This window comes from Rhinolophus hipposideros, assembly GCF_964194185.1.
Source record: "Rhinolophus hipposideros genome assembly, chromosome: 2".
Taxonomy (NCBI): domain Eukaryota; kingdom Metazoa; phylum Chordata; class Mammalia; order Chiroptera; family Rhinolophidae; genus Rhinolophus; species Rhinolophus hipposideros.
This window is the reverse complement of record NC_138048.1, coordinates 89,546,582-89,574,149: the sequence shown is the minus strand read 5'-3', so window position 1 is coordinate 89,574,149 and position 27,568 is coordinate 89,546,582. Positions and strand designations below refer to the sequence as shown.

General features: G+C 33.0%; 1 protein-coding gene across 1 annotated transcript in view; it reads left to right on the top strand.

Annotated features, from left to right (window-relative positions):
* Window positions 1–2,407: 2,407 nt before the first annotated feature.
* TMPRSS15 (transmembrane serine protease 15) overlaps window positions 2,408–27,568 on the top strand; it is a gene marked incomplete at both ends in the record, with an annotated part of 116,522 nt that continues 91,361 nt past the window's right edge. Inside the window, 7 exons of the mRNA XM_081079388.1 lie at window positions 2,408–2,552; window positions 5,421–5,551; window positions 5,824–5,891; window positions 13,893–14,044; window positions 16,699–16,743; window positions 18,236–18,271; window positions 25,786–25,911. Coding sequence (XP_080935514.1) covers window positions 2,408–2,552; window positions 5,421–5,551; window positions 5,824–5,891; window positions 13,893–14,044; window positions 16,699–16,743; window positions 18,236–18,271; window positions 25,786–25,911 — 703 coding nt within the window. The remainder of the gene's footprint in view (window positions 2,553–5,420; window positions 5,552–5,823; window positions 5,892–13,892; window positions 14,045–16,698; window positions 16,744–18,235; window positions 18,272–25,785; window positions 25,912–27,568) is intronic.

The following is a 27,568-nucleotide window of genomic DNA, read 5'->3' as shown; positions in this document are numbered from 1 at the left end:
CCCAGCAGAATTATGTTCCCGAGACTACTGTTGTTAACTGGCTTCACTACACATTCTTTATTGGCTTTTTCCCCACTCCTCTCCCTGTTTTACTTCCCAGTTATTCTCATGAACTTTCCTTGGATTGCCTCTTAGATAAAGTTGAGAAACTCACACAAAACTCTTTGCCTCAGTTCTGTTCTGTTGTAGCCAAACTAAAACATACACACACACACACACACACACACAAAGGAATAAATCTTCTATAAATTCTTGGCCTTCTATGATGCATAAATATTGTAAATTTGTTACCAGTTCATAAAATTTCTTGTACCTTGTTTCGGTTCTTGTGTTTGTAATTATTTCTTACATAAAATTTCTTATACTGTAATATGTTAAAAAATAAATGTTAAAGTTCTTTTATAATACAAAAAACTAGTATGTAAATGTAAATAAATAAAAATTTGTATTAAAAAATTAAAACAAAAGATTTTTTTCATGGAAAGTTTGGTCCGAAAATGTGAGTGTGCACTAAACACAGCAAAATATAGTATTTTAGTAACTTTTTAAAATTTCAAGACACATTATTTGTTCTTTTTCACATTAACCTGTTTGTTTTATTTCAGTCTGTCCTTCATAAATTGCTATACTTTTGAAGCTATTCTTCCAGTCATTTATTTGAACATATTAAATACAATTTCTTAAAACATAAGATTTAAGAATTTATAATATGAATGCTGATTTTATTTTTGAACCTAACTGTAATTTTTGGTTTTTATTCTTATATTTGATATGTTATTACCCTGTATTTGGAGAGAGCATGTAAACTCATTCTATTTTCTTCTTCTTCCCTTAGATAAATTCAAAAAGAATATAACAAAGTTCTACTTGATTTTCCAAAAAGTAATTGCACCTATATCAGCTATAATGAAGAAAACATTAATTGTGCTTCCACTTTTTTGGCTCCCCAGAGTCAAGGGTCACTCTCCAGTCTCCAATTTGATAGTATAGTCGGGCCCATTGTTAGATCCCTATGTTAGAATACAAGTAAAATGAACCTCTCCCAACTCCATTATTGGTATCTCTCATTTCATGTATATTTCAAAGTGCCCAACAATACAATTAGTATCAATTCAGTTAAGTAAAAAGCATATCCCATGTTTTCACTTCTACTTTTATTTTAACTTCAGAATCCCATATATATGTTTGGTGTGTTTTTTTCTACTTTTTATGGGTGAGGATTTCAGAGTGCAATACTCTGTTCTTTTCTTTCAAAGCTAAAGAAGAAAGAAAAGTAGCTAGTGCTCATTTTAGTCAATCATAATATGCCCACATTTTAGTGTAGTGAGGACCTGTAATCTAGGTCCTCATTACCTCTGTCCAGTTTGCTTACCAGAACAAAAGGCAAACAGATTTACTTCACAATAGTAATTTCATTTTATTTATTTATTTTCGAATTCTAGATTTAAGGGGTGGAAGTTCCACCGATAGGCTGTACTTTACTTGCCAGAAAATAGTCCTGATTTCCCCAGAAAGCATAGATCTACAGTTATTAGTGTAGCTATCATAACCTATTCTCTTGTTATTATTTGCATGTTAATAGAGATAAAGTCCATGGCAAGTGAGCAATGCCATTCCTACCCAGAACATTTTCTTAAAATAGAACCAAATGTTTTATGCCTTTCACAGCAGCTACTCCCATTCATTGACACGAAGCCATAAAGAGCAGCCATACGATGCCTTGTTTAAGTGGACTTTCCTCTAAGTTAAATCAATATGGTCTTACATTGCATAACCTCACATGATAATGATGAAGATTATAAAATTTGTGATGGTTTCAGTAAAATATATATTCAGAGAAAGAGCAGAAAGGACAGACATGTAGATATTAATATATACGTTAGGCTTTACAGATACCTGTGCATAAAAGTTATTTTTACAATGTCTATACCTACGTAAGAGAAATGCCTTAATAATGGCTTGAGTCAGAGCACAGAATATTGATCTATTAGGAACTATCTACAAATATCAAATGCATGTGCCTAATGACTAATTTGTCTATCATGAATTCTCTATTTTTCCTAATGGTTTTCAAAATGATAAAGTGTCATTTTTGTTTACAACATGCATTTAATTTCATTCATCTCCACAAATAGCCTGTTCAGTCAATTAACATTTACAATGCTGGGTATCTCCTTACTCATTTATATCTCATTAAAGAGTAACTAGTCTTTTAAATCTACTTAATGTATAGAGACATACTGTTGCCAAAGGGACATACACAACTAGTTTACATGGACCAGTAACGCTGCTTAGAATTATGTTGTTGCTTTCCAAATCTTTTCTGAAAACTTGAGAGATTTTTCTTTCCAGCAGATTTTTATATTCTCTCACAGTGTCTAGATTAGCCTATCTTCAAAAGCCAAAAATGATGTTAAAAAGAAGTGTACCATCAAGGCACCGTTCTCTCAGTACCTATGAAGTTATGTTTGCAGCTCTTGTTGTCATTTTGGTGGTGCTCTGTGTTGGATTAATTGCAGTGTCTTGGCTGTCAATCAAGGGATCAGAAAGAGGTAAGTCTCATGGAGCTGGCTGTTGAAGACACCCTCACTTGAATGCACCCAATTTAACCTCAGTTATCCTGCCAGTACATTTTATTCATTGCTGTACTTTCATGACAAGATATTTATGTTGCATTGAGACGTTTTGCTATAGTTCATTCTGTAGAATATTAGAAAAAACAGTTGGTATATAATTTGAAACTTAATTCAGAATTCAAGCATGAGACTAAGTTTTTTAAACAAAAAATGTGAAGTAAATTTCTTAGTTTCAACATATAACAAAGGTGGTTTCAAAGTCTGTAGGCTAACTCTGAGAGAATTTAAATCATAAACATATTAAAACATGTTGACTATACAAGTCGATAAGTAGATAAAGTTAAAGAAAAAATATTTATTTCTAGAGAAAGGTATCTTCATTCTCTTATTAGACCAACAATTTTAATTGCAACAATATAAGAACATGTGGATATAAAGGAAGACTTATAAAGATCTTTAGTTGCCTGAGTAGCAACTTGTGATTTAAAAAAAAGAAGAAAAGATAACTATTATTTAGAGCTAAATTATATGTACCAGCAGCTTTTTAAGTATCTTCAAATGTATTCTCTTGTTACAACAAAACTATGAGTTATTTGTTATTATTACCTTCATTTTATAGGTAATGAATCAGAGACAGAATTTTAACTTGTTTAAATTTTTACCATTACTCAGCAGTGGAAGACTCCAAGCAAGACAATCCAACTCTAGAACTTGTACTCTTAGTTATCATTTATTCATTTATAGGATATATTTCTTACTCGCCAGCATAGCAATAACTTAAGTATTGGATTCATATTTTTTTCTGAGAAAATGTTTAGTTTTAAAATTATGAACTATATATGGACATATTACTTCTTTCTGAAAACTCACAAAGTAGAACCTTTTAATGTGAGTGATTTTAGTTTTACCAAGAAATTCTCAGCTTTTGAGTTATCTGTTTTTCTTTAGTAAATGAAAAAGTTTAAATCAGAATGCAGTAAATATGAATTATTAAGTTTTACAAAATAATTCCAATATAATCCCTGCTTTATTTAAATACGATAGCCATATATGAGGGATGTATTTGAAAGAAAAAGAGCTCTTGTGGATATTTTATATGATTATATAAACAATTAAATAAATTATAGAGGTTCACTTAGACTTTCAGAAAAGTGGCTGCTTGGTCTTATTTAAATGCTGTGAATAACTTCAAGCATGTATTATCATTGGTAAGTCTACTGGAATCTCCGATGCTCAATCAAGATACAAAAGTTAGTGATCTTACTAGTAAAATAGAAAATAACTATTTATAAATGTTAATATGATTTCATAGTGAACAACTGGATATAAAAAGAGAATTGGAGTTAAATCTACAATACAACACCAGAAGATGTAAGACATATTATTTTTAATACATTGTTTTACTTTTCATTTGAGGTCATTTTAGACTTGCAAAAATTATTGTTTTTATAATACATAACCATTGTTCAGCTTCCCCTAATGTCAATATCTTGTATATCCATAGCACAATCATTATGGCCAAGAAATTAACATTGGTACAGTATTATTAACTGAACTGCACACTTTATTCAAAGTCCAACATTTTTTCTACTAATGTCCTTTACTTGTTCAGGATCCAATTCAAAGTTCTACATAAGACTTAGTTACCATGTTTCCTTAGTCTCCTCCAATCCATGACAGTTTTTCTTGTCTTTCCTTGTCTCAGTTTTTCCTTGCCTTTCACATTTAAGCATGCAAATCTTAATGTAATTTTGATTATTAAAAAAATGATATAATATAATAATATATGTTACACCAATTATGCAATGATAACTATTTAGGCTAAATGTACGTTTGTTGTTGGAAATATTATTTCTAATATTCCTTCTGAATGGGATGTTTGTTGTTAATATATAATAGATCCTGGCATCTAGAGTCAGTCAATCCGATGCCCAAATTCTATATCTGTCACTTATGACCTCTGGTACCTTGGAAAATTTTCTTAATGAATCTAAGCTCCAATTTTCCCATCTGGGAAAAGGAGAAATAACATTTTCTCATACAAGGTCAATGTGAAAATTATGTATCATTATTATTGTACTTACTAATATTTCATCATCATGTCAGTTTCAGTTAAAGCAACTCATTTTAAATATAAATATATATCAAAGAAAATATTCTGATAAAGGCATTATGCAGGACTTAATGGCACATTTTAGTACCCATGTTTATGTTCAGTTTGTTAGCATTTTCCTTATATTTTTTATACTGAGATAATATACTTTCTTCAGCATTCTTAATAACTTCCCTAATAATAACATTCCAATCTAATGGCAAAAGGTCATACATGTCAATTTTATAATTATTAGAATGAAAGAAATAGCTTCAAAGCTATGTTTCAAACACACACACTGAAACCTTCACAGGAATCCACATATAGAAAACCAGCAGTGCCCCAGGATGCTAGGTGTGCAAGAAATATCTGAAAGCAACTACAAAACTTTTAATGGTCCATTTCTCACCATGTTTCTCTGAATCAGTTCCCATAATTGGTGGAAGTTGATCATCCCTGTATCTACCAACAGGAATCTCAATAGTAAAAAAAAAAGCTTGGAAGCATGGAATGTGGGTTAGACTTCAAAGGAAAAAAAATAGGATCGAGAAAAAGTTTAGTTTTTAATCTTTTAAAACAACCACATATGGGGGAAAGCAACTGATTATGAAACATGAAGACTGCAAAGAAAAAGCAAAAGAAGTGCAGTGCCAACACAGGAAGCAAGAACTTTACTCTGTCTTAACCAGAATATGCATATCATCTCTTATAATTCACATGTTTAGTGTTTTAATTCTTATTAATTCATTTAGATGCAGTATTTGGAAAAAGTCATGAAGCCAGAGGAACTTTGAAAATAACATCAGGAGCTACATATAATCCTAACTTGCAAGACAAACTCTCAGCGGATTTCAAAATTCTTGCTTTTGACCTTCAGGAAATGGTAGGAGACTGTCTTTCAGCTGGTTTAAAAGTTCGAAACAGAGTTTCACTAACCACTTGCCAAAAGATACATAGATCCTGTTTTCTTACTTTGAAACAATTAGTAAATAACTGTAACTGTGCCCAGGATACTTAAATGAATGAGCCTCACCACCACAGAGAAGAAAAATGCCCCAATACAATTCCAAACAGAACATAGATTACTGTTTAAATTTTTTAACAAAAATTTATATCCTAAATTTAATATGCTATTAACTTTTTCATGTTTTTTAGATCGATGAGATCTTTCAATCAAGTAATCTGAAAAATGAATATAAAAACTCAAGAGTTTTACAATTTGAGTGAGTACAGCTCAAAAATGTCATGTTGATCGAAAGCACAGAATCAGAAAATAATGATCTTTTGCTAAGATTTGTAAAATGGTGCCACTGCTTTTTGGAGAAAAAGGAATATTTTAAATTTTCAGGCATTTCTGAGGATGCAGAAACTTTCATGTTAGTAGCAAATAACAACAATAATCTAGATAATTGACCTTATGTTAACATGTTTCTCTCTCCTGAGGGTAAAATCTTGCAGAGACACTGGAGGGGGTTGAAGTTGAATATACGCAGATACAGACAGTGTTTGATTTTGCTATGAACATGTGAAACAAAGCTTGCACATTACACTGCATTTACATTCTAAATCATAACACAGAAGGGACTTGTTCACTTGTGCTCATTCATTTATGCCCTATAAGACTGTACCTAGAGCAAAGTGAGTGCTCAATCAATGAATGAATCTTAGGTTAATAGGATCATGATGGGTAGTTGAATCAGAAGTTTTGTTCATGGTAAACGACTAAGACCTTTGGAACAAGGGTATGAATCAGCAGGAAACTGTAATGCCAGTTAGAATCTATGAAACACAGTTAAAAGGGAAAAAGTCAGAGAAAGATCCATTTAAAAAAAGAAAGGACACTTCTCTTTTCTGCAGAAATAAAATGGGAAATAAGAAGCCCGGGGCAAGATAAAGACCTAACAATGAAAGCCAAGATAAGCCTGGGGGAGCCTGACTTAGGCCACTTGCAAACCGAAGTAAATTGGACTGGTGGCAACATTCCTTAGTTACAAATGTCTATCTTCCCATATTCCTTTTCCATGGAGGTAAATAAGTGTTAGTTTTTAGGCTGCTGGTACCCTACAATTGAAGGTAGTTAACAGTCAGGGAGGCTGTACAATGAAAAAACTCCAAACCAACAACTTCAAATGAAATCACAACATGTGAGCTCCCGAACAGAGAGCAGTGGCCTCGCTTTATGTTTTTAGACCATGCAAAGTAACAACCTATAAAATGTCAATATCCATTCATTTTACTTTCATCCACTTATCATTTAATACATGTACACCATTTATTAGGTTGGTACAAAAGTGATTGCAGTTGAAAAGGTTAAAAAAAAAAAATTTGAAAAACTGCAATGACTTTCGCACCAACCTAATGTAATTTACTAACTAACGTTACCAGGCACTGTGTGGCAAGTTGTATATACAGTTTGTGTAATAGGAATAATGCTAGAGAGAGGAAGGTTTGAAATGACAGTCCAGCCTTTGCTTACCTGCTTTGCGCTGGCATGCCCACAGCCTCAGAAGGAAGTTCATTCTCATCCAAAAAAAAAAGATTCACACTACTTACAATGCATTCCCTCATGAATAAGGCTATCTGACAAAAATGAGGAATCCATTTTCAATGTCAATGTGAACATTATTGTTATAACTGTGTTTTGTTTCTTTGTATCTTCAGTTGCTAGAACATTATTTCTTATCCTCAATCAATTTTTGACTTCTTTGGCTCTCACCCACCGATCCTGGTTGTAGTTATTCTTTTTCTTGTGGATTAAATGTATCTCTATCATCGTATCTCAGTCCTGCAAATACCTGAAGACTGTTCCTAGTGTTATCATCCTAAATGTAGGTAGTCTCTGGGGTTTGTCTCAGAAGCTCACTCTGGCCTCCTTACGCTTCTCCTTCCCCCTCCGCATAAGCTTCAACACCAGCCCTACCCTATTAGCTGTAGTTCCTCAAAAGCATCCATTATCTCTTCTGTATACTTTTTCATTGCCTGGGCTTCCATTTCTTCCTTACTATATAGTGCGTCTGTCCTTGCAATCCATCCTTATGTGCCATTATGAACCAAACAGCCCATGTCTCCTCCTCAAGGGATGCTTGCCGTATCTTCCAGTGTGATTTATGTACATCCTCCATCAGCTCATTTACCACCTTGTATCCTGATGCAAAGTACCAATCCTCATACTGTAATGTGGTTGTCAATGTGCCTGTCTTCTGACTAGACAATGAGTTCCCTCGGGGCAAGGTATGTGTCTTTGATATCTGTATTTTCTGAATCTTGTTAATGTCTGGCTCAGAGGACGTGCTCTATAAAGTCCTAGCAAATAAATGAACCATTTATTTAACATCTGTTGATATGCTGAGTACTATATTAGTAACCTGTTCTCCTTTAAATCCTGACCTATTGACATAAAAATAAGTATACTCTTACTGCGCTTTAACTTTCTGTTAGTATAGAATTTTAATTTAAAAAATTCTAAACCAGTTCTCTGTTTATGCAGGAGTGTTCATGTATCAAAGAGCCCCTTAGGTTGTAAAGGTGGGTCAAGGAAGGTTTGATGAAAGATGTGGGACCTGGTCTGAGAAGCATGAGTGGAAACTACTTAAGTAGAGAAGAAAAGAGAGGTCATTTCTGGTAAAGAAGAATTAATGTAGCATGTTGAGAATATGATCTGGTTGGCATTGAGGGGCCATTAAAAATATGTTGAGATATCATAAAAGAACACTTAGTTTTTACTGACCAAATAGGAGTAGGAAGGTCAAGTCAAAGACAGAGATCATGTTTTAAGAAACAATGATACAAGGTCAAATGAGGATTATTTAATGGGCAAAAGGAAACTCAGGGCCTTGCTATTTCCTGTTGGAACAAAACTAATCCTATCAGTGGAAGGAACAAGGGAAAAAAGTCTAAAGCTTCACCTTGTTGTACAAAAAAATAGTTCAAAAATATTTTTTCTTTCTTTTCTTTCTTTTTTCCTGTTATTCATTCTTTTCTCTCTTCTTCATTCTCATCTATTTATCTATCTATGTTTATAATTCTGTATTTCATGGTATATTTATAACATCTTAGTCCCAGTAACCAGCCAGCCCTAACCCCACCAGTTTTATTTCCAATATACAATACAGAGGCTTCTACTCCTGTTTTCCAGGATTATTATCTCTGATAGGCTCTCACATTAGCCCACTATAAGGGGGTCACTATAAGAAGAAGACATGTGGACTCTCAGAAAAGGTTAATTTTTTTTGTCATCCTCAAATTGCTATTTTTAAAAATATTTATTCCGTAAGGGTAAAACCATGCATGTAAGACTGGAAGACTGTTTTTTCCACTTTAAGCTATTTGTCTACTTTGGAGTGAGTGGAACCAATTTCTCTTTTCCGGTTTTATAGAGGATTGACGGTGGAAATCTGCATTAAAGCATTAATTCAGATTTATTTCTCAAAGATTTTAATGCTCCTTGAAGAGAGGTATCTCTGGTACCTGCCTTTCCTTCATTGGGTTCTGCCGTGAAATCCACACAAAGCAGAGTATCCACTCAGAGTTTATTGGAATAGTTTTACTAATGGGACTCTTTGTGTTCACATACCGTGTTTCCCCAAAAATAAGACCTAATTGGACAATCAGCTCTAGTGCATCTTTTGGAGCAAAAATTAATATAAGACTCGGTTTTATATAAGACTGGGTATAATATAATATAACATAATATAATACCAGGTCTTATATTAATTTTTGCTCCAAAAGATACATTAGAATTGATTATCCAGCTAGGTCTTATTTTCAGGGAAACAGGATGTTATAATATGCTAGATAACTTTATTTTTACTAGATTGAAAAGATTTGCTGAATATAGACTTTTATATATAGGCTTGGTGGGTTATTAAAACCCCAGCATTTTATTTAATATTAATAAGTAATCTTTTATTTCTCTAGATGCTAAAATCACTCTATTTGAAACTGGAAATTATTTCAGCTGAGGAATTCTTTCAGCTACCTAGGACCAATATAGTGCCTAAACCTTCATACATATTTTATCATGACTCCCAGATAGTATACTCCATCAGTGTAGAAATGCTTCCACTTAGTTGTATCTGAACTACTTTTAAATCAGAAGTGAGTTTTTGAAAGATGCAAAGCAAAGGAACATTATGAAAATATCTGCCAGATAAATTGCCGGTCAGTGCTTTGGGAGACTGAGAAGAAAAGGATGGGAAAAGAAATTCAGAAGAAGGGGAAGAAAGTAACAAGCAAACATTTAAGTTTACTTTAGATAATCACACATAAAATGACATATTTCACTCAGAGGAAAAAGTGGCAGATTCCTAATTAGCTTTATAAATTATTTTAATTTTAAACTCCAATTGATAAAATCAAGAAACAGAAATAACTGAGATCTCAACTAACAATACCCACACCAACTGTGAAAAACACATCTAAAAATCCTTTAAAATACCTAGTTTCTTGTTTGTTACTGATCTTAATTAAACTCACACAACATGCATGTGTATATGGTAATATTAAAGCACTATGAATACTAAACTTAGTCCTTAACCTACCTCTTCTTATTTAATGTCAATGCCTGGTCCCTGGAAAGTGTGTGTGTGTGTGTGTGTGTGTGTGTGTGTGTGTGTGTGTGTGTGTGTGTGTGTAGCTATCCTGCAGGTCAAGCAAGTAGTTTGCTCACCTCTGGGAACACTTTTTGTTATCCTGCTTTGTGGATAGTGCTTTGACTCAGAGAGCATTTAGCGGTTGATTCTTTTAATAAAGTGCTGTTTACCCTCTGTGGCAATATGCAGCTCATTCTGCCCTTTCAGCACAAAGGAGTCACCAAGTAAGGAAAAGACTTTTGTTTACTCAGCAATCCTAGAGGTTATCAATATCATTAAGGAAAATAAGAGATAAGAAACATTTTGATTTATTGCACACAGGCTCTCTGTACAATGATAGGATTTATCTGCTTAAAAAAAAAAAAAAACTCTCAGATACTCCACTGGAACAAGTACTTTGAAATGAAAATGGCCATTGTTTCATTTTTATTTTCCTAAAGAATTTTCATTTACCTTAATAAACAAAAATCAGTGTCACAGTTGTGACAGAGGATTGTTACTAAACTACTCAGATAACAGCTTTATGTTCTTATTAGGTGAAGCACAAGTGTTTATTATGGTTTTCCTGATTTCAACTACATATCTCTGTAATCTCAACATTTACACTAAAAAAAAAAAAATTAAAGATTACAACTGTATGTGGATATGGGATCCGTAACTTCTGTCTTTGTAAAGCACAAATTATTAAATGCAATGTATAATTCACAACTAAGAAAACACATCTTTTATACAAAGATATTTTAGGCCTGAGGATGAACTAATCCAGTGATTTTCAACCCAGTGAAGGAAAATGCCAGATTTATACTTCCTCTACCAAAAATATCTTACCTCTTCTACTCCCTTAAATAAAATAAAATAAAAGCAAGTGTTCAATTTAAACATGTAGAAATGACTTTAAAAAAAAAATAATCTCAGATTTAGTCAGAATTAAAACTATCTACTGTGTGACCAAGGATATGGAGATGTGAAATTGTAAACAGAAAAATTAAAGGCTATTGTTCACTATCACCTCATTTTAACCATATTTAATCCTGTCCATTTAACTTTTGGGGATTGGGGACAGGGTGGTTAAGGAGACATCATTAGAAGGAGGAGGAAGAGAAGGAAAGGAGGGGGCGGGGCTGTGGGAGAGAGAGAAAAGGGAAGATTTCTATCTTTTGAAAGTATGGAGGGAACAAATTTCTACCCCTCCACCCCCAAAAATACAACCAGCTATTTCCCCCATCTATTTGGGTATAAATTTCTAGTAACAATGCAAGAGAATTGTAAATGTAACCCAGGTAAATGTGTTGTATTGCCTTTCCCTGACAAAGTCCATCATGGTATTGACAGAGGTGGTGTTGCAGGTGGAAAATGAGAATTATGTAAAAACACATCTGAGAGACAGACATTCTGTCTCTGGATTTCAGCCCTATCTCTGATATTAATAAACTGTGTAACTCTAGGTAAACTTACTTACATTCCTTTGAGCCTCAGTTTCCTCATTGCTAAAATGACAATTTGGTCAACATCATGTGCAAAAATAACCTCCCTTTAAACAGGAGCTCCTGTTTAAATAAATATGGGACAATGCCGGAGAGTTGTGTGCCAGTTAGGACTTTTTAAATTGCAGTTAACAGAACACATAACTAAAAGTGCCTTAAACAGTAAGTGTTTATCATCTGACATCACAATAAACATAGGCACTTCACCAGAAGGTAGTTTAGTCATACAATGACAGTGACATAATCAATACTTTAGATTCATTCTTTCTTTCATTATGCTAGATTTAGCTTGCCTCATGGTACCAAGATGGATGTAGCAATTCCAGCAATCACATATAGACATAATAATGTTCAACAAATAAGAGTAGTAAGTAGTCCACTATGAGCCATTATTTTGTTAGATATGGAAAAGTTTTTTAGGAGTTTCCCATAATTGTCTCCTCATCATCCACTGAACAGGGCCTGGTCATAAACCCATGAATAAAACTGTCGTTGATAAGAGCAATGGTTGGAGAAGCCCTCACTTTTTGTAAGAAAATGGAGAGTTATTCTCAAATAAAATTAAGGATTGCCCATCATGGCCAATGGAAAAATTAACAAGTGTGGAAGAATAGATAAAAACAGTGTCTGTGACAAAATGTATCTGTATCAAGAACAGCATGTGATTCCACGTATGGGTATGGTTGGGGAATCCTGAACTAAAGGGTTACTAAGGAGCCTAGTCATTTACAAGATCAGGTCACTATGATTTAATCAACGATTGGAAAGTTAAACATTCTAACATTTTTAAATAATTTATTTAATAGAGGTGAAATATGCAATTATTGTACCAGAGTATCTTGTTTACTTCAAAAATGGAAAACCAACTACATAGAAAGGAATCATTTCTGCTAAACTGTGAACATGAATAATAGCACAGACATTAAGAAGGAATATACTACCCAGTGGACTACTATGATATTTCAAGAACATTTTGATTCTTTATATAGTCAGGGAGGAAAGAAAAAACAAACAATTTGTTCTTAATTTTGTCAAGATAGATATATGGACAGATACACAAAGAACTCTTTTGGAGTTGACAAAATCCTTCAAAAAGCTCAATAACAGATATCACAAGGATATGAGTGTAACCACCTAAATTTTGGAACTAGCAAACATACCATGCTAAATTTTGGTTCTCCTTCGTCAGCCTCTTAAGAATCCAAGTATAGAACACGAGTACACCCGTTTACTTAGGACTACAGAATGAATATCAGAGCTAGAGTCTGTCTCCCAAGTGGTCATATCCTGAAACCACAGGATGAGAGAAATAGAAACGTAGGCTGGAGAGCAAATGTCTCTCAAGTATCCCTACTGAGCCCAAATTTTTTCCATTTTTATGTTTCTTTAAACTGTAAACAAATCACCAGGGAACAGAACTTTTTAAATGCATACTGCAGAGCACGGAATAAAAAGGAAGATAACTTGGGCCATATTATTGAACTATAATTTTACGCTCTGAGATGATATAGGCAAGATAATCCCAACCCTTCACAATGAGAATGAATATCCCATAACTCCCCAATAACTCAGTATGCTTGTCTTCTTTCCATCCCTTAAATTCAGAGCATACTTAGATATTTTATATTAAGAATAGAGAAGAAAAAGTAGATACAGATTAGTTGCTATAAGCTTGCTATCAGGCCTTCATATAGAAACGATATAGAAAAATTTCTCTGAAATCAGTGCAACTACCTTAGACTTTACTTAGAAATTATCTGTTGAAAATCACAAATCCACACTCTTCATTTCTTCTAACAGTAAAATAAGAACAAAGGTCATGATACCACATGATTTGGCTTAATTTGACACAAGAGATTCTGAGAAACAGCCTAGCCTGGAAATTTGTGTGCTAATGTGGAACTCAGAAAACTCAGATTTCAATTCTGGATATGTCTTTGTGTTCTTAGAAAAACATTTAGTCTTTTAATTCCTTTTTCTTCCACCTGTGAAATAAAGATAATATTTGACATAACCTACCTTGCGCAGGTGTAATGAGGATTAACAATGTGATAACTGCAGAGAGTTTCAAAGACATCTGACATGAATTGAACACAAATCATTTGAAGAAGCCTGACTTTTTCCTCCTATATCATCTTTTGCTTTGCAGAAACGGCAGCGTTACAGTCATATTTGACCTTTTCTTTGCCCAGTGGGTGTCAAATGAAAATGTAAAAGAAGAACTGATTCAAGGCATTGAAGCAAATAAATCCAGCCAACTGGTCACTTTCCATATTGATTTGAACAGCATTGATATCACAGGTATCTGTGAACATTATTTGATTTCTTTGAATCATTAAGCTATGAAATTACAATGCTAGCTATATACCCAGGAAGAAGTGGGATCACCCTTGAATTCAGGAACGTGTCGTACTGCCTGAGGTAACACATTTATCTGAGAAACATGAAATACAGAGAAACCATATTTGAAGAAATAGTGAGGAAAAGTTTATAAAATATCAAAAAGGTTCTGAAAACACGGGCATGTATAAATGTGTGTGGATCTTATCACATTCTTGGCACTAATCCAGCACATCTGGCCTTTCCCCTATCAGAAAGTACATGCTCTCTGAGTCATGAACATTATTAGATTACAAAGTCAAGTGGCAAGTCCAGTCTCTGATTTAGAACTTAAAAGAAGAAAAGGAAGGAAAAAGAGGGGTCAATGAGTTTGATTCATCCTGGTTATTTAATGATATAAAGAAAACTTTCTTTTTTAAAATGATAAATAATTTAAAGGTAAGAGTAAATCAAAAATGAAAAGGTACAGGGCATCAACAATAATAGTATACCCCTATCAATGCTTAGATTATTCTAAATTTTCTATTCTAGTTATCCTCCATTGAAGTCAACAAACATTTACCCTGTGTGCTTATGTTGGTTGGTGTGCATATTGAACAACGAGAACTGGCCAGGTCTTTCCAGGCCCACAATCTCTTAACATATGTAAATCTTGATACGACTTATGTTTTGGCATTTAGAAATTTGGGGAGGTTAGAAAGCTAGTCAACATTCAAACATCCACATCAAGTGGAATAAAAGCAAACTCCAAATAGCCTAATGTCAGTTCAAATAGTTTTGTTACAGAACTAGATCAGTCAATGAATGTGCGCCTCTAAATGAAATATATAAAACCATGCATAAGTTTTTTTGTTTTGTTTTGTTTTTCGGTTTGGTACTAGTAGATATGAAATTGTGGACCTCTGGTTGCTTTTCATTGCAACATTGTTCATCAAACACAGTTTCCTCTTTCATTAAGTCTCCTGCTACGTCCTGCGTTGCCTGTTCAAAGAGAAGAGAGCTAAAATTCTCAGCTGCTCCTCTAATGATGGCTTGGAACTCTCCGGCACAGGGCTGGAGTTGACTGTGTTGGATCTTTGGTTCAGATGACTAAAAACTACTGCTATTATTAGTTAGAACAGAGGCTTTACCTATCAACATATTTACGCCTCATAATTGATCCTATTACAAGGTGTCTTTACTACCCTAATTTGTAAATGAGAAGACCAGCACACAGATAATTTGGGGGAATTACCTTAAATCACACAGCTATTTAGGGTTGGATCACGGTTTCTGATCCAGGTAGTCAGACCCTAATGTCTGTCCTCTTAACCATTATACTAGAGGTTTTTTTGTAAGGGTTTTACTTGAGCAGTATTGAGTGATATTTTTTTCCCAATAGTCAATTTTCTTCTAGAAAGTTGATTTCTTGCTCTCTTCATTTGAATGTGTTTCATTTTCTGGAGGTATGTTATGGCAAATGAATTGACAGGTGTGCTAACATTTATTTTCATGACTCCCTGCAGGTGGGCTATTTGAGGGAGAAAAGTTTGTGGTTTTAGAAATATGTATTTATTCAATAAAATTTTATAAGTTAACTTAGAATAAGTACCTTGAATGCAATCAACTATATCACTTCAACTCAAGAATATGCTCCACAAGTGGAAGTTATATTTAATTTGTTGAACTACGTTCAAACATATTTATACTCGTAAACATGATACCAAGCTTAACTTTAGGTATTTACGTTTAATATTCATTTGTATCATGTGAATTTTCAAATTTATTACATTTTAAAATTGCTTAAGAATTTCATAAATTCCTTGGAGTTTTGCATAGTACACTGCACAATCAAACATAATAAAATTAAAATGTTATCTTCTTTATGAAAAAATGGTATAAACCTTGTTATCTTCTTCATCAATAATCTTCATGTATCATTTATGAAACTGCTATAGATCTTGTAGAAACTGGACAATGCAGAAATGAATAAATATTGAGACAAACCTCTTAACCCACTTACCATAAATACAGTTTTGAATAAAAACATTCATTAGATGAAGGTTTTTCATAAGATATGCTTTGGTTCCTTTTATATCTTACATAGTTGTCATAGTTTTGTCATACAAAAATACATATATTTTAAAAACTATAAAACATGTTAAAGGGTGAAGAAAATACCTAGTTTTTTTTATATGAAATGCACTTTATACTTAGACAGTACTTATTCCTAGCAATATTACGTGCAAGATTATTTTGATGTCTTTCACATGTATCAATGAAACACCATTGATTCTAAATGTGAAAAGATCTAGTGTGTAATGTTATGTTAGCTGTCTTAAATATAAATTATTCTATATAACTATGATGAATAAATACTCATAGATATTTTTCTTAAATGGGTAAAATAAAGCAAACTTTTTCGATAGGTAAATTTTATAGAGATACAGATTCTGGAAATTCATCAAATGGATCACAGTTAAATAATAACAGGAACATTTAGCGTGAAATACGATGAAACAGGAACTCTAAAGGCTCACATGTCCTCTGAATGAATATTTAAACTGTACTTAATGTTTTGCAATTTATGCATATCATGAGCTGAATTTTCAACTGAACTTTACTTTTTATTATAGCATCTTTGGAGAATTTCTCTACGGCAAGCCCTGCAACAACTTCAGGTCAGTAAAAACTAACTTGGCATTTTAAAAACTAACTTGGTGACCATCAAACTCCATGACATTAGGGAAGCATTCATTTTTCTTTAGTAGCTCTTTTTGAGACATTTAGTCTTTCTATTAAAATGTAAGAAGCATAAAATTTGGTTCAGAGTAATGTAGTTCAGAATATTGCAGAGTTCATAATGCTTAGTTATAACTGCCAAGGATATGCATTTCCAATTTCATATTTTAAACTCTGTATACATATGTATACATGTATTGGTTTGAGTGCGTGTGTGTGTGTGTGTGTGTGCACGCGTACATGCACATATGTGTGTATGACCCCCAAATACGGTTCTGATCATACAGCCTTAGAGATGAAGCCATCTATAAGGTTACTAGGAATGAGAGAGAAAAAAAGGTTACTAGGAATGAGAGGAAAAAAGTTTCAAAGTGCATTGCACTCTTTGGAAAGAAGAATCTAAGACTTAATGTTAACTTTGCTCTATTCCAGCATTTTCTTCACTGCATCTTTCGAACTACAATTGGTCACTACTGCTCTCTATATTTAAAACTTCACTTTGTTTTATCAAAATCACACCACCAATTAAAAGAGTCTGCTTTGGGAAATTATCAATAATTTTAGAATTAACAGGATTGTCTTAAAACATAAAGTTATTTTATTATTTTAAAAAATCATTTAAATTGAAGTCAGAAGACATAAACATTAATCCTGGTTCTGCCCATTACCAGAATCACTGAGCATATCTCTTTACCCCTCTGAAAATCTGTTTTCCATAAATCATGAATAATGAAATTTTTCTGAATATTTCAGAAGTTATCCAAAATACCAAATTTTATAGAAGTGGTTTTTAAAGTGAAAAATTGTTTTAAAACTATAAAGGTGTAACTTTTGGTACTCTCTGTAATCATGACCATTTCATAATATCTGAAAGTTCTATTTTTTTTTTTAAGTATCTGCTTGGCCCAGTTACTATATTTTACAAACATTATTTAATTTAATTCTCAGAGTGATCCTATAGAATAATAATATTTTTTCCATTTAAAAAGATTCACACAACTATTGTCAAACTCAGGAATTGAAAGCAATTCCTTTGGACTCCAAAGCCCACAGTCTAAGCATACCCCAAGCTTCTATGTCAAATAACATCAAATAAACCTAGAACATTTAATATTACAGCCATCATAAAATTAATGAATCCTATGTTTGGTTATTATTGGTAATTTAATATCATCATCTTTTACTTAAAAAATAAAAGATGACTTAAAAACCATACCAACCTCTGCTCTACAATTCTAAAGATCAAGGAAAACATAAAAGATTTCTTCTTAGATCCAGATACAAATGACATATTCTTAAGTTAACAGATACTAATAATTCACAGTAATGTTAAAACTGTCAAGTTAAATATTAAACAGAAAGAATATATAATCAATCACTAAAAATCAGTTTAAAATGGAAGAGTTATTTTAATGTCATTTATTTTTACAGGCAAGATAACAACTAGCAGTCCTCTGAAAACCCCAGGTCAATTTTTATAATATTTAAAACATTTTCACTAATGTTTCCTTTTAGGTTCCTGAGAATATTGGAATATTGGAATATTGCCTGTACAGAGTTTACCTGAAGAGATTAGGGACACATGTAGGCCATTCAAGATGCAGATTAAGTTAGGACCCGAGAAGGCACTTTAGTTAACAGGCACAGTAGATAATTACTAGGAATCCAGATAAATTGCCACATCAAAGATGTACACACCAGTAGTTGGGACAAATAGGCACTTAACAAAAAGTTGGTGAATGAATGAATCCAAGGCCACTTTGGTACTGGTTTGGCAACCAGTACAGCTGTTAAGATGTGCGAAAAGAAAGAAAATCCTTTAAGATAGAGTCAGATAGCTCTGCAGGAGGAGCTCTCACACACAACCACTCACTGTACCTTGTAGACTAGCAGGGGGAAGAAAAATTTTCTTCTAGCCTAGCAACAGGCCAGTCAATGATAAACCATCATTAATCTGCCAATGGGAAGCTAATCCACTTCAAACTTCCAGTTTCTTCCAATGGGAATCTTGTTTTTTACAGCTCCTGGAAACTCTCCCTTTTTCTCTAGAAAGTAATTTTCTCTTGGTTTTGCCATAGCTTGCATGTCCCAAATTGCAACTCCTCTGGCAATTCCTGAATAAGCCCATTTTGTGTAAAATAACAGGCTGTTTTATTTTTAAAGTTGACAGAGGAGAGATGAAACATGTCTAACTTACATGCAGAGAGAATAATCAAAGGAAAAAATAAAATCCCTCACATCTGATGAAACCTACATTTTGATCCTATTGGTGGCATTCATTGCCATTGGTAATAGTCATGGTTCTAACAGAGGACTGGAGTGAGGTCAGATAATCCAAGCATTAACCCCAAATATATTGCTAACTTTTGGTGAAATGTTAGGCTCAAACTGCAAACTTTTATGCTCCAGTTTTCTTATCTATAAAACAGGAGCAATATTAACTGCTGTGTTATCAGAGAATTCTCAGGAGCCTAAAAGGAAACATTAGTGAAAATGTTTTAAATACTATAAAAATTGACTTCGGGTTTTCAGAGGACTGCTGGTTGTTATCTTGTCTGAAAAATAAATGACATTAAAATAACTCTTCCATTTTAAACTGATTATTAGTGGTTGATTATGTATTCTTTCTGTTTAATATTTAACTTGACAGTTTTAACGTTACTATGAATTATTAGTATCTGTTAACTTAAGAATATATCATCTGTATCTGGATCTAAGAAGAAATCTTTTATGTTTTCTTTGATCTTTAGAATTGTAGAGCAGAGGTTGGTATGGTTTTTAAGTCATCTTTCATTTTTTAAGTAAAAGATGATGATCTTCAACTCTTAAAATATCACCATATTTATGTAACTAAAATTTATATCAAATGTTGTGTACATTCAAGGAGAGGATATTTATGAAACTAAAAATACCCTCTGAGTAAGACTGAATAATTCTGGTTAAAATGGTTTGTGTGATGTCTGAAAAGCAAAATAATAAGTGAATCATTAAAACGCTTTATGAAATATACCATAACACCTCCAAACCCACAGAGGTCTGTTATGGTGGGATAAGCCTGCTTGGTGTTGTGTTTAAATGTTATCCACATAACAGCACAACATATTGAAAAATAAAACAGTTCTTCAGCCCATAATCCTTTCTCCAATGTGGAAGACTATGGCAGCTAAAATCACCTTCCAACACAATTTCAAAAAATGCATTTAGGATTGATAATGGCTAATTTGTTTAGTCTAAAAGCAAACTGAAAAAAATCATTTTAATATATTTTGACTAATTTATTTCTAACACTTTGAAAGTCAGCAACAAATATCCAAATTAGTGCCTTGTTTTCTATTTGTCTGTCTGTTCATTGATCCACTGAGTGATTCATATAACTCACAGTTATCAAGGACCTCTTAGGTATATAAAATATCCTAAGAAAAATATATGGACTAACTTGGGAAAAATATCCATGTTAAAGCAAGAAATTCTTGGACTTAAAACAAGTTTTTTTCCTCTATCCTGAAGACATACTCCTCAAAAAAATAAGAAGTGGCTGAACCATATGCCTAATTTCATCTGGCCGAAGGAAATGGTGAAAGGGGGACAGAGAACATAGGGTAATACTCCTGCATACTTTTCTCTCCTGAGAGTGTAGCAGAAATCTCCTTTATTGCATGTAAACTATAGGAATGGGATCACTATACATTTAGTCTTATCTTTCACACTTTAAACATTTGATATTCAAATCGAAGACCAAAAAGTAACATACAATTCTCCATCATTGAAAAGGCTTGATGAACCTACAATTAACTAATTTCATCAGTTACTGTATACATAGTGTTTGGAAGGTGACCCAGTCTTTTAAAACTTTACGTTTATTGTTTGAAAGGTAAAGATTAAAATATACATCTTAGAGAGTGGTTATGAGAATTAAGGGAAATAATACAGATAGTGCTGTACTGACTCAACTCATGACAGGCACAAAGTAGTGACACGACCAATGTGAGATTCCCTTCTCTTTCCCCCCTTCTAACTTAGAAAGTAAAAGCAGTTACAGACTTTTTAAAAAAAAGATTTTTCAAAAACTAAACTAAGGTTAAAGCAAGATGCTTGTACTCAGTAATGTTCATTTTAATCTGGTCACTTATTTGACCCAAAACTCCATTTCTGAAGTTCCTGTTGTTGGAGACTGTATTGAATTACTATAATCAATCCTCAAAGAATTATAAGTAGATGGCAAACCATCATATTCCCTCTTTCACTGGATCCATGAGTCCCCAAATCATCCTTCCCATTTATTCCTCTCTTCTGGCAAGATATTATAGATTTATAGAGGGGAACAAGGCAATTAAACTTGAAAACTGTAGTTTCCAAGCCATAATTTATTATGAATATGCTTTTCAGGGATGTTAAGTTTATTCTCCGTTTTATATGCCTGCAAGACAGAGTTTGAGAAAAATCAACAAATGCATGCATCATATACCTGGCATTAATACTATTATAAATTCTGCCAAAGATAATTTTTGTATGATAGCGGGTACAAAGTCCACGAGGATTATGTTCTACTGTTCAACTGCCTTTGTTGCCAATTACCGTAAAGGTTTACTAACCCGTTTGGAACACTAAAGGAGAGAGATGAGAACTAAGGTTCCATTACACTGATTGATTTCTTGGCTGCTAAAGAGCAACACTAGAGGGATTGTTCTGGGCAATTGTTCAAATGCTCGAAGGCTTCGTAGCATACAGCTTGTTCTAGTCTTTTTGTTGCTTACTGTGTAGGCAATGACTACAGAAAAACAAAAGCTTCATTATTGTGGGCTTTCTCAGTCTCATACAAAATACAATCTTGCTACAATTTCACTATGTGGAGTGGTTTGGGGAATAGAAGAAAAAGAATTGTCTGATTTAGTGAAGAACATAAAATTGGGTCAAGAGAAACTAACGGAGAATTATGTTCATCAATTGAGTTGCCCCAGGACCACCACGAGGACTTTATCTGATACCAAATGCATTTGGTTTAAATGTTTTTTTCTTTCTCTGCATTTGAGAACAACATGTCTGTATTGCTAAGCACTCTACTCTAATGTAAAACATTCCTGTGCACGTGATATCAGAACTATTAAAGTCGCTTTCCACTGTCATTTCATTTGGATAGACCAGCCATAGTCTTGTTAAAAAGATTAAATTTGTTCTATCAAAGTAGATGAGAATGTCTGTAAGGTGCTATCTATTTTTTCAACACAACGTAGTGAAATAAGCTTGATTTCTAAAGGCAGGTATTCTTGGATTCAAATTCTACTTCTACTCCTAAGTAAACTGTAAGGATCTTGGGCTTAATTTGTCTCAAACAGCTTTGGCCACAAAGTATTATTACCTTCATTTAAATAATAAGGAAAATAAAAATCTCAGATTTCTAAAATAAGATTTGCAAATTATTTTCTTGCATGTAACACTTACGACTGGTTAGGAAGAAAAAAAGAAATGGATTTCAGTCTTTTCATCCTCCACAGTGCCTAGCACAGGGCCTGCCCACGTGGGCACAAAACATCCCTCACCCAAATCACTGGAACTTGTGACTTTGGAACACGCTGAAGTATAATCACATTGTGTTTATACTGAATCCTTCATGAGACAAATATAAATCGATCATTAAAATCTTCCATTTGCAGAATTCCAAATAATACTTATTTACTGGTGGGTTTTCATAATATGCCAGAAAATTACTATCCTGAAAATAAAATACCATATAGATATAAAAATATGTGCAGGTCTTTTTCCTACTCTAGATAACCTAACTACTATTCGGGCAATTTGATTGCTTCTAATAAACAGACCAATTATTGTTCTCTTTAAATACAATTACTTAATTCCTTTCCTGAAAATTCCCTTGTGAGAAGTACAACATAGACTTAGGAACAGAGAAAGACCAGAGCTAACGTTAAGGAATGAAATGGCAAATAAAGTAGTCCACAAGTCAAAGAACTCTAGTTTTAAGAAGTTCATTAAAAAACAAAAACAAAACAAACAAACATAAAACTGGCATTAGCTAATTTCTGTTACAGTTAATGTTTTAGTCAATGGTTTTAATGGAAATTGTCATCATACATGTGTATGTAAGAAGAGGGAGACAGAAAACTAGGTAAAAATACAGTCTGATAAAATTCTAAAATGTGCTGCCCTTATATAACAATTAGATTTATCTTTTCCATATTGGTTTCAATATGAGTAACTTTCCTTTCTTCATTGACCAACGCAGCTGAAAAGTGTTTATGAAATAGAGTCCGGAGAAATAGAGAGTACAACACAAATTAGAGTACCTATTATTTCCACTTTCAAATCAAAATACTTCAAACTAGAGTCATTTTCTAATTCCACAGTTGTTCCTCACTATTGTAACTAACGACCATTACTAATTTAACTGGCCACTCCAAAAGTGTAGGTGTCATTCTTATCACCACCTTCTTAGTATCCCTTTGGTCATGATCACATCTGGCCACTAAAGCTCACCAATTTTTCTTGTAAAATAGCAATTGAATCCATGCCCCATCTCCTCTACTACTACAAGAGTTCCAACCCTCATCAACTTTCACCTTGACTATTGAAACAGCTTCTCAATTTGCCTCCTTTTTCCATATAATTCTCTGTTTGATGCCAGAATTGTATTAATGAAACATGGATTGGTCATATAACACACATATCTAAAAACTTTCAATGCCATTGCCTATGAAAAAGATTCCTAACATTTTGCAAAGATAAAAAAGTCGGGGGAGGGGGGTTCACAGTGTGAGGGATATGGATGATGAACGTCTAAGTATTACCTTGTTTTGTACACCTGAAACTAATAAATAAATAAATTTATGAAAAAAAAAAAAAAAAAAAAAGTCCTCTAGAATTTGGCACCAAACTCCCTTCCCTCCATGACTGTCACAAACATCTTACCATCCAGAAAAGTTAGATTCATCTGTTTTCTGTATATTAACGTGCTCTTGTCACATCATCATGTATACATTCCATGTACCTCTCTGCCTGGCATCTTTCTAAACCTAGTTTTTGTGAAGATGTTTTCAATCTCTGCCTCAAAAGGAACTAATGGCCTAATCTTTGGTGTTCCCATAGCACTTTTTTTTACATCTCTTTTAACCAATTAATTAGGTTATGGTCCAGTCTCCCACTTAACTCCAAGCTCCATGAGAATAGGGGCTCTTTCTTACTCATCCTTTTATTTCCATCGCTTAAAAATGCAGGATAAATAAATAGACAATAAATACTTGTGGAGTAAACGATCGATCGTGAATGAGATCAAAGGACCCTAAGTGGTGTCACTAGCCAATGTGGTTTTGAGGTTGGATCTAAAGGCAACAGAAGAGATGTGAAGCATAAGGAAGTAAAATTCCCATGGGAAGCGTTAGGAAAGACAAAAGTATACATCTTCCTAGCTATATCCCCAAATCTGTTCTTTCAAATGCTAACTACTTAAAGTTTTATTAACTACTCTTAAAATGAGACATAGACTTTCTAAAATAAAGCTTTTTTTGTTGTTTATTTAGAAAGCATTTATGGAATACTACTGACACTATGTCGTTTATGGATTGGATTCAATGATTAGGGACACTTAATTATCAAGTTATAATATGCATTTGGGTTTATTCAATACCATCTTCATCATTCTTTTTTTTTTTTTATTCCCTTAAATGCAGGTAGTCTGTCATTTGGGAATGGCTCTGATCTTTATCCTGTTCTATTTTAGATGTTAGGTGATCCATGAATTTCCCACTGGTTTATAACCTTCTTAATTGGAGCTAATTCCAGAAGTCTAATTTAGTTGTATATAAACACAGTAACCCTGTCCATAAATGTTCCTAATTAAGTATTAGCTTTGTAGATTGATTGACACAAGCACTTTTATTTTCCCAATTAATTTAATGGAGCATTAGGAGAAATTTCAGAATAAAACATGTTTTTAAAACCCAGCAGATGGCAGTGCAGTGCTGGTTTTAAGGTTAAGAACAATAAGCAAAAAAAATGTTATTGATCTTAAAGATTTTTCAAAAACTTTAAAGCATCATTGTTATTCTAATCATATACAAAAATTCAAATTCTCACATTGCGCTGAAAAATAAAAACATATATCTTTACCTAGTGAGCATATAACAATGTTATTTTCAGAATTGCTCTTAAAAATTTCCAAGTTAGTTTCTAGAAGTAAGATGTGTTTCCAGGTGCATCTTTATATATAGGTATGTGGAAGAGGAGTGGGTGGAGGACACGGCAGACCGAAAGATGCAAATTGATCAGATCCTGGCAAGAGTATGGAATAGAACTCTTCACGGGCGTGTTTGCATATTTCCTGCTAAGAACCTCTGACCCAAGAAGCAAAGAAATATCGAACAAAATATCTATCAGGTTTTTCCACAGATCAATAGAGCAATGCACTGGGAATTTTAAGTATTTTATTTTACTATAAGTGGCTTTCATTGACAAATTTTGCTCTGCAGAAGGCAAACCTTGACTTCAGCTACTATATTTTTAAATAACATGTTTGTAAGTAAATGAAGAGATTACTAGATATTGCAGATACTGTTCTTGAAAAATTAAACCAAAAGCATGAATTAAACAAATTTTTGGTATGGTTTATGATGTGAAAAACATTCAGTAAATTGCTCCATATAACATATGTAACAATCCTGAGAGGTGTAAACATTAGGGGCCAAAGGTACAAACTGTAGCATTGATTTATCAAGGGTAAAATCAACAAAGTAAACATTCATATTTCACATCTATGAAAATAAATAGCATTTTTAAATAGTAAACTTCTGAATTTTTAGAAATGATTAACTCATTCAATGAAATAAATATTTCTATTAGAAATTTAAATATATCTTATAACTAAGAACCTAAATGACAAAAAATACATACTTAATATCCCAAATTTGTACATATGGTAAGAATTAAATCTACTATGCAATAAAGTTACAAATTCAATCTTTGTTTTCTAATAGTCTCAAGAGAGTGCCTGCTTGGTTCAAAGTCTTGTGCTGATGCTACAAAATGTATAGCAATTGATTTATTTTGTGATGGAGAATTAAACTGTCCAGATGGTTCTGATGAAGACAATAAAACTTGTGGTAAGTAATGTCTCCTCCCTACTCTATCCCCCCTTACTTTACACAGACCATGTATGTATACATAAACCACGTATATATATTAATACATAGATCACGTGTATATACATTGACTATGTGTATATACAAAAACATGTGTATATAGAGAGACAATAGACCATAGACCATGTATGTAATTTATATATACAGACCCTCACTATGTACACATACATAATCACATACATAAACACACACATACACACACACACACACACACACACACACCCTCAGATACCAGAAAGTACTGAAGAATGAGCTATCCTAATACCCATGATTGTAATTTAATTCAAAATGTAAAAATAATTAAATTAATATTTTTCCAAACATTAGTATACAATGTTGAAATTATTTAATTACACAGAATTTCATTTGATGATTATGGAAAGGATATTGTAGTTAACGATGTCTGTCATGAATGGGGGAAGAGAATGGCATTCTTTTTCATCCCTTATTAAACTACTGCAAACTAATCATTATGAATGTGAATGCTTTCTCATCATCATATCATAATATCAGTCTTTTTTTTTTTTTCCATTTTAACAATCCCTACTTCAGGAATTGCTACTCCTTAACTTTGATTGTAGCTTTTATTTGTGTTTTGGCATAGAAGCAACAAATAGACAAAAAGTACACCCAAGCTGTAGTTCTGTGAATAATGGAAACCAGTTTTGAATAAGATCTTGAAGTCTCATGAATAAAACATCTGTGTTTACTTGTAAATTTTGGCATCTGTTTTGGGTGTTGGTAATAATAATTCTATTATTATTATTATCATCATCATTATTATTATTTTATTATTACTATTATTATTATTGCTTAAATAATACTTACTATATGCCAAGCATAGCTCTAAGTGATTGAAACATATTTACTCTGGCTTATTTCTTCATTTTATAGCTGTGTTACATATCTATGAAAGATTACCACACAAGTATAAATGTAGATTGATAAGCAATGTGAAGAACTATTTGAATAATTCTAACCTGTAATTTGTTCTTGAAAAATTAAACAGGAAGCATGACATAAATAATTTTTGGTGTGGTTTATGATCAGTTTTAATATTGACCCTGAGCAAATTAGTTCCTGAAATGTGGAAAGGCTGTGGTTACTGTTTGCTACACTTTGCTCTTCTCTCATTTGCTTCACTTTGCTCTTCTTGCTTGACATTAATTGAAGATGAACCTCCAATAACGACTAAAGTTTTAAAAATTACCTATCCACCTGATACATTTGAAAGACAGGCCATCTGTTGCCCAGCACCAACTGAAAAGAAGGCAGTATGGATTTCTGGGAGCTTCTGGGTTAGTGAACACATCCACATACTCGAAGGGTGACACTCCCACTCCACGGGGACAGAAACTCCTGAGATCAGGACCTCCCAGACCTTGCCCTTTCCAGATTGTTTACCTGTATCCTTTATTATATAATAAAGTGGTAAACATTTTTTAAAAAAAGACAACTTGACTAAATAGCCTTCTACTAAGAAATACCAACTCAAATGTTCTTGGATAAAATTCAAACCTTCAAAGTTTAACTCCATACTTTGAAGTGCACTCAGAGCATATTGGAAGAAAGTGCAGGCTACAGAATATTTTTTAATCTATTTTATATAACTAAGTTA